General features: G+C 46.5%; 1 protein-coding gene across 1 annotated transcript; it reads right to left on the bottom strand.

Annotated features, from left to right (window-relative positions):
- Positions 1-1,802: 1,802 nt before the first annotated feature.
- On the bottom strand, positions 1,803-8,367 carry LOC117899669 (xaa-Pro aminopeptidase 2). The gene is made up of 8 exons (XM_034809856.1): positions 8,247-8,367; positions 5,864-6,095; positions 4,473-4,546; positions 3,726-4,400; positions 3,556-3,668; positions 2,788-3,500; positions 2,658-2,726; positions 1,803-2,603 (listed from the first exon to the last, which is right to left on the bottom strand). The coding sequence occupies exons 2-8, from the start codon at positions 5,913-5,915 to the stop codon at positions 2,194-2,196; spliced, it is 2,106 nt and encodes a 701-aa protein (XP_034665747.1). The 5' UTR covers positions 5,916-6,095; positions 8,247-8,367; the 3' UTR covers positions 1,803-2,193.
- Positions 8,368-8,639: the final 272 nt, after the last annotated feature.

Genomic DNA, 8,639 nt, shown 5'->3' with positions numbered 1-8,639 from the left:
GCCCAAACAGAACGTGCTTCATGGAGATTTAATTAAAGGAAGAACCCAAGGAAGTCCCAGAGTGCAAGAGCTCTTTGTGGAGCAGGTCAGGTCAGGGATTGGCTTTGCCTGTCGTCCACCTTGACTCGATCCCGATGCCGAGACCCAATTTCCATAGCCAAAAAAAAGTGGAAAAACCTGCGTGGACATGGTACAGTGCCCCAAATTGCGCTGTGCCCATTCGCCAGGCAAATCTTTGACCAATATTTGAGTGCACCGTTAGACGGACGGTGCCAGTTCCACTCGAGGCTGCTCGGCTGGAATTAATTCATGTTTTCGGCCAGACCATCGATAACTTTGTGGCCGCGCATACATATTCATGGCAGGCCTGCCATGTCCCATCCCATCCTATCATCCAACGATCCATGCAGCTGGGATTCATCGAAAAGGAAACAGGTTCGCCATGCGCCATGCTCCATTGACCAAAATGGGTCAATCGCTGTAGAGCGCAGAGCGCAGCTCCAAGAACAAGTGTCAGGTTTTGGCTTGGCCCCAGCAAAAGATGAAGCTGCTCATCTCTGCGCCTCTGTGCCGCTCGAAACTGGGCCACGACATCGTCGGCGGCAGGCGGCAGGCGGCAGGCAGTTCTAGTTCGTTTTGGGGATTTACTGAAGCAATTGAAGACATGCTGCGGCTGATGCCTGCCTCTGAAATGTGTCGCATAAAATGGCATTTACCGTAAACGGCCTCGACTCCTTACGTGCAACGACCCATTTGATATTGGATATGGGATAAGCCGCGCCGCCTGCCCCATAGTGTCGCACGTCTGGCAGACAGATGCCCAGCTACGATGCGACAGCTATTTGTGGTACATATTTGAAAAGTGTTTCAAGATGGGGCAGCCAGCATTCGAGTATGCGGATATGGATAACGACATTGGTTTGGCAGCGGCACGAGTGGATTTTGCCATTGGGATTATGCAATCGATTGTGCGGCAGAGTGATAATCTTTTCAGATAATTGCGATGACTTAAGAGGCTTACAATTTAGCAGAGAATTGAACTCTGTCTTATGGCATTACCCATAGACAACAACAACACATAAGAATAGTAAGAGGAATCAGTATAAATTATGACACAAGTTTGAGAGTGGTTGTCTGCTTCTATTCCTTATATTTGCACATAAATTATTGCATTGATGTTTATACAGATGAACGCACATTCTATGTAGTTGCAGCTAAAGCAAATTATTATTGTAAATATTATTACAAAGATTTAAATGTTCAGAAGAATTCTTCAATATCTGTGTTTGCTATTAATCTGCTCAGCTAAGACTCAAAACAAATCAGAAAAAAACCAAACCTACTTTTAGGCTGTTAAAAATAATACCTGTCCATGCTGTGATGTAGCGTAAATGTAAACTGGAAGCTTGAACAGACTTCAACTGTGCAAAAACACTTTTACAAAATAATGTTATGAAACTCGAAGCAAAAAGGTTTCCTTCCTACTGTATTTTTATTGAAAGGTGTTCCAAAAATATAATGTTTTAATTCCGTTTAACAGCTTCTATCGTTCTTTGATCATTTGAGTTTTAGCTAAATAAAGTATGCAAATTATTCCATATTTATTGTGATGTGCACGTCCATTATTCTTGTTTAATACTTATGTCCATGATGTCCTTAGGTAATTCATTTAAATCTAATTCAGAATTTTCCTGCCTAAAACTTTGTCCAAATATTTTATCTACACACCTTTAACCACTCTCAAAAAGTATTATATTTTGTTGTTTTGTTTTGTTTTGTTTTTTTATTATATTTAATCACATTTAGAAAAATATACAAGGTTACTTCTTATGTCTGTAGATATTGTTCGTATTAATGCAAAACAGTTTAACATATTTTTTGGTCGGTTACGATTACGATTAGAGATTTTATACACTTGCGTTTTACGTATTGTATTTGGTTTAAGTGGAGATGGCATAACGGACTTATGCCTGGCAGCTGCGGGGGAGGGGGAGGGGGATTGGCTGGGTTGGGGTTCGGGGGCGGGGCCAGAAGACATCACTAAAATACTAACAGTTGCAGTTAATTGTTTGCTTGATTTTCCTTGTTGTTAGTCCCAGATTCTCTCTTTTAATTTGCATAGCTAACTAAAACTACATAATTACGTACACGGACACATCACACACACACGCACACACACACACACACAAGCAACTAGGACCAGGCCTGCAGAATCGCTGCGAGGATTAGCAGCAGGAGAAGTGGCATCAGCGGCTGACTGGTGAGGCTGCTGCCTTCGATCGCCGAACGGTACTCATCCTCGGGCAGGTACTCCCGGATGTGTCGCGTCTTGTTCATCATCCAGTAGAAGGCGCGCATGTTGCCCAGTCGCTTCAGCTCGTTGCCAATCTCATCTCGGATCTTGGCATTGTAATCGTTGAGCAGTCGCTTCTCCACAGCGCTGAGCAGTGTGCTGTCTATCAGCTTGGGCTCGTACGGCACCAAGGTGACGTCCTGGAATGCTAGAAAATGTGCGCCACTTGGATGCCTGTGCCCGGTGTCCACCACCTCCAGCACGTTCTTGAGGCGCACACCAAAGTCATCGCGTTTGTAGTAGCCAGACTCTGAAAGGAGAACCATCAGCAACATTGATCGAGAATGGATAGTCAAAGACTTACCGCTGGAGAAGAAATATCCCTGCTTAAAGTGAAAGCTGCTGTTCTTGCCATATGCCACGGATATTGGTGCTGTTTAGGAATAATTATTGCTAGAGTAAACAATCCACAAACAATTCTGCTTCCCACTTACGTTCCTCCACTGAACCATAGGCACCAATGCCATGTCCTGTTGCCTGCGGATAGTCCGTCATGTCCTTCCACACCATGCTACGCACGAGCGCATCCACCTCGGAGGGCTTCAGATCGGCGGGGAACTTGAGCTGTGCCAGATGCAGAATGCCCGCCAGGACGCTCGTGTAGGCCTTTTTCATGTCATGCGTTGGCTCGCCAAAGATAAAAGTGCGCGAGACATCGGTGGTGCCCTCCAGGTACTGTCCACCCGACTCGATGACCAGCAGACTCTGATCGGAGACCTCGATATTGGTCACATTGCTGGATATGTAGTAGGGCAGGGCCGAGTGCTCGCCATAGGCCACAACAGTGCGCAGGGACAGCCCCTTGGCATGCTTCTGGGAGAGACGCCAGAGCTCCACCTCGTACTTGATCTTCTCCTCGGTCCACTGCTCCGTCTGGAATCTGGCCTCCATGTTGCTCATTGACTCGCAAATGGCAGCGCCATCCCGTATGTGCGCCTTCCTCATGCCCGCCTGCTCATCGGAGTTCTTCTGCGCTCGCATAAAAATGATGGGCGAGATGTACTCCACCACAATTTTGCCCGGCATTGAGGAGTAAATGGCCTCGGAGGTGCCCAGATCCTGCACACACGGCGCCGAGACGAGCACACGCTTCCAGATCTGAGCATAGGTGCGAATATCGCTCCAGATTTGATGATATTCTTTGATTCTACAGGGAAATATGATTTGATTTGGCTGCTTTGAGTGGTTCTTGGTTGACTCACTTGACACAATCTTCGTTGTAGCAGTCCGTGCGTAGATGCAGGTCGATGCCCAGGCTGATCTTGCCATGATCCACATAGAAAAAGATGTCGTCCTGGCTCACAATGGCATAGGACTGGAAGTGAACCAATATTAGAAGGTAGCAAAAGTTTGATAGAAAGTCAAGACCCACTTTGACCACCGGCGTGTAGGGTATGTCTGTGCCACGAATGTTGAGCAGATAGGCAATCTCAGTCAGCGATGTGACCACCATGGCATCGCAGCCGAGATGCGCCAGGCGACGTCGCAGCTCTCGGATCTTGTCCTGCCAGTTCTCGCCCGCAAATTCGCGTGCCTGCACCTGAATCACCTGATTCTTGGGCTGCTCGGGGCGCTCTGCACCCCAAATGAGATCCACCAGATTGTTGTTGACCTTCACGAGCTTCAGGAACTTGTCCTCCAGCTCGCGCTCCCACTCCGCCCAGAGGTAGTGCGGCACCAGATGCGGATCGGCGCCCACACGCTTGTCCAGATGCACGCGGCTGCCCAGCCAGTCCGCGATGCTGACATTGCCGTTGGCCAAATAGATTTCCCAGTCGCAGTCGAGCTCCCCGTCCGCCTGCTGGGCATAGCGCTTCTCCAGCCACATGGCCGCTCCATGGTGCGTAATGGCGGCAAAGGCGCGCACACCCGTGTAGCCGGTCAGATGGTGCAAACGCTGATCACGCGCGGCCACCTCCTGGTTGAGGTGCTCATCGGTGGAGGGGAGTATATATCCATAGATCTCGGGCCCCTGCAGTGAGGCGCGTATCTGCATTTGTTCACGCAGTGCCAGCAGCCGACTGTGGTACAAGCTCATGGGCTGGATCTGTAATGTTTCCATTGAAAATTAAAATCTAATCGATGCGGAGCAGGGTGGCTGCCTGCCACCTCCACTCACCAGTTTGCCCTTGCGGTATTGGCATATCTCTCGATGATAGCCACGGGTGGGCTCGGCGGCCACGGCGCCCAGAACTGAAAACAAAAAGGAAAAGGAAAAGTCGTAAAAAATGGGTAAAACAAAATATTTGCAAGTCGTTAAAGCTGCTGATAAATAAAATCTAAATTGTTGCCATTAGTTCTAAAGAGCTGAGCACATTTTTAGCATGCAAATTAATTAATGGTCAAACTATAGCGAGCCGAAAATAGCAACAAGTGCGTCACGGTAGCACAAACAAAAGTTTCCCACGCTCGTTAAATGGCCATGCGAGTCGCTCGCACTCGCTCGCCGCTTGCCGCTCGCCGCTCTCGCGCTCCTGCTTCTCGCTCTCCACTCTCGCTCTTCGGCTACTCGCTCAAGCAGCGCACTGGCGACAGCCAGCTAGAAATTTCATTTGAATTTCACTTTCAATATCGCCCCCCACCGACCACCAGCAGCTCTCTCTCGCCGCGCACAAGCTGAGTCAACGCTGCGTATGCGTAATGGAAGTCGTACCGCGTGGGGGGGCGCTGCGAGGCTGCGGCAGTCCCACTACACTCCACACTGATTGGTATGTCAAAGCAGGCAGACAGGCCGAAATGTCAAGTGGGTGAGGAGATGGTCATTTCAGTGTCACTGTCTTGGCCAGCAGCTGTTCAAATGCGATTTGTCAAAGTTGTTGCCAAAAAAAAGAGATGTAGATTCGGTTGAGGAAGAAGGCAAATATGTACATACATATGTATTTGTATATGTGCGATTGATTTATTGAAGCGGAACGTTGACATGGTAGGCCAGAATTTCAATATAGTCAGCTCTAAAAATGGTACATTTCCGTTGATATATTTTAGGAGTGGAAAAAAGGTTTGCCCATAACTAGTTCTTGCATTTTGCTTATAAATTCTTTAGACTTTCCCCCTTTAGAGGCCATTTCCAAGGGTATTTACCATTCTCCTTGATCGTCGCTTATTTATTTCCATGTTTTTCGCTTGTCTTTTGTTCAAATGGAAATATCCAAGAATTAATTTTCACGCTAATAGCCACATACTCATCTCTTCGAAACGAATTTATTTGATTTAAAAGAAATGTACGATAAAATGACGGACAAGCATCCTCGGAAACGCGGACACGGCTGACTTTGCATTTGTATAAATAAATATTATGCCATCAGTGACAGCGATTCCCCCCGAGCGCATATTTGCGTGACGCACTGTGTATCCCTCAGCATTCCATGCTCTCTCGAGCCATGTGCAAAACGGTTTTATGCTCTCCGAAATGAACTAAAAACTAAAAATACCGTAAATCGATCAAAAGGCAATAAAATCAGTTTCGGTTGGCCTTAAAATAACATCTAGTAATAGGTACTACGCACTCACCCAGCAAGACGTTCAGCAGCAGCAAGCGCCAAATCCATTTGGCTGTCGTCATTGTTTTGCTTTGCACTTAAAAATTGTTCCCGCCGCCGCCGCACACCGGACTCGGAATCGGACTCTGGCACTTGCAATGGCACTGGCAGGCCGTAAAACTTGGCCAGAACCCGAACGGATTGTTTGTGTTTGCGCGAATATGGCCTCTGCTGCAGCCGCTTTGCACTTTCCTTTTTTGCTCCTAAACAAATCAAACGGTGGCCATTAATGAGTTAGTGTCGAATTTTAGCAAGGGGAACTTCGTTCGCAGGGAACTTCTTTTGTGGCCAGGTCCGTGTCTATGTCTGTGCCTTGCACTTTTTCCGGTTAATGACCGGAACGTGTGTGTGGTGTGGGGCCGGGTCGCACATGTTGCACCTAGCAGCAAATGGATTGTGCCTGTGGCATGTGCCAATCCCAAGGGTGTTGCCCGAGGGCGCTTTCTTCTAATTGATATGCCATGCGGCGGCTGACCAACTTTTGTTCTCTAGTGGCCATAACTCATCTGGCGGCGACATATGTATAAATAGCCATGATATCAGCTATGCTCAGGAATTTATAACTTCCGTTTGCGACGTTCCGGCGTTCCGCAACGAATTTGGAATTTGTTTCTATTTCTTTTTGGAAAATGCCAATTTGGCAAACTGTTTTTCGGTTCTGTTTTTGTTTTTGTTTCTTGCTGGTTTAACAAAATGTTTAATTGCTGTTTTAATTAATCATGCGTAAAGGCAGCCGAAACAGAAACAGAAACTGAAACTGAAACATGCCGATCATGCTGGAAATGAGCCAAGCTCTGCCATGAGTGTGTGCTGTGTGTCGTGTGGGTGTGGAGGCACGGCGATTGCACAAGTTCCCCCATGCTAATGCTGATTTAATTTTGTTAGCCTTATGGAGCACACCTCAAAGGGAAACGGAATGGGCTGTCAATCACGCAGATGGCAGCAAAGCCGAAGATTGAAATCCATTCCATCCCATTCGATTGCTTTAATGTCAGTCGCGTGCTGTGCCTACAGAAAATGTCTGCGAAACTGTCAATAAAACACACAAACGAACAATTCTGTGATCTTAATTGCTTTGCAATTTGTATGCTCTGTACAGTTTTCATTAACATATTTTTAAGTGACCAAGAAAAGTATTTTTTTCAATATCAATTAAGCAATTCAGCAAACGATTTTCCCGCCTGGGCGGTACTGTACTCGCGGCACTCATTTGCTGCTTTTGCTGCCATTGTTGAGGCTGGTTTTTATTGTCATTGAATTGGCGTCAGATATGGCAACTCACACGCCCCACATCCAATCGAAATACAAGTACAATGAGGCAGGCAGGGAGGCGACCGCAGCCAGCCCACAAATTACAAACATTGTGGTGCAAAATGCCATTGATTGAAACCAAAAACACATAGGAAATACAACTATTTAATGAGAGTTAAACAAATGCGATAAGTAGTGGGCGATCATCAGTGACTCGTACACACATTATCTCATACAATTTATTGTGAAAGTGACAACTTTGGCCCTGTAGTCCGCCTCCGGGCTGCAATTATTCGCTTGACTTTGGCACCAAAAACAGCACAAAAAACACACACAAGAGCATGCTCTATTTATCATGGATGGTACTTAGAAGCATGCTTGTCTGCATATTACATTTAGCATTCAATGTGGACATTCTGCTGCCAAGACATGCTCGTAACCGTAATCTGCTGCCAACTGGCCGCTTGCCCTTAAATGTTTATTATATCATGCGGGTTATTACTGAGCGAGAAACCACCCAGTGGAATGCCACAGAGAATGCCACATTTGGCCTCAAATCACAGGGCAATGCAACACCTGCAGACCTGCAGCTTCGCTTGGGCTTTTGTTTACGCCTCTAAATGGGGAAATGGGAGCGAGGTGCATTTATTTTCTTTTTTGTTTTGGTTTAATTTGAATTCGTTTCACTGCCGTGACCGCGACCAAGACGCCGCTGACTCACAGGCACACACAGAACATGTTTAAACATAGTTGCCAAAAAAATAAAACACAACATCAGCCACAAACAAACACAACCACACACACACAGGCAGATCTATGTACATATTTCTCTATGTTTATTTAATTCTTTTGCGGGGATTTTGAATTTGAATTTGAACTAAATTTTGCGCCAATGCGCACCTTGAAAATCACAAAATTCATGCCAGAGCGCCAGCAGGCAAATTTGAATTCTGTCACGGCATAATGCAGGGAAGACTGCAAGGGGTACTGGGGCACAGAACTATCCCCTCGCTATCAATGTTACGTATACGCAGCGCCGTGTGATTATAGCTCCAAGTTTGCACAGCTGTCCGAAATAGCAGCGGAATTTCAGAATCTTCTACCTTTTGCGGTCTCAAAGAGCCTCTTCACACACGAATATGTAGACGGAGACGGGACTCACGTTGGGAATCTTTCTTGCTGGCTGAGGGAGGAGCCAAAGCCAAAGCGAACCGCACGCGTGTAGAGCAACAAGCAAACTGAAAAAACTTTTGATGTTGCTATTTTGTATGTTTTTTATTTTGTTGCCTCAAAATGTGGGAGATGAAAAGCACGCACACCCACAGAGCGTTAGACAGAGACAGCGGCAGAGGGAGCAACATTCACACGGAAAGAGAGAGGGAAGAGCGAGCGAGCGAGCGAGCGAGAGGGTGTAACAGTGGAAGGGAGAGACTGGCATGCATGCAAAGACTATTTTATTTATTTCAAAAAGAATCTACTTATTTTCGAATAGAACA

Source organism: Drosophila subobscura, chromosome O (assembly GCF_008121235.1).
Source record: "Drosophila subobscura isolate 14011-0131.10 chromosome O, UCBerk_Dsub_1.0, whole genome shotgun sequence".
Taxonomy (NCBI): Eukaryota; Metazoa; Arthropoda; class Insecta; order Diptera; family Drosophilidae; genus Drosophila; species Drosophila subobscura.
The sequence above is the reverse complement of the archived record's forward strand: the minus strand, read 5'-3'. Positions and strand labels throughout refer to the sequence as shown.

Coding starts and splice junctions, on each gene's coding strand:
- LOC117899669 (XM_034809856.1), bottom strand. CDS start 5,915: ATGACGACAGCCAAATGGATTTGGCGCTTGCTGCTGCTGAACGTCTTG. Junction 4,401..4,472: donor AATACCGCAAGGGCAAACTG/GTGAGTGGAGGT, acceptor GAAACATTACAG/ATCCAGCCCATGAGCTTGTA. Junction 3,501..3,555: donor TACAACGAAGATTGTGTCAA/GTGAGTCAACCA, acceptor ATTTCCCTGTAG/AATCAAAGAATATCATCAAA.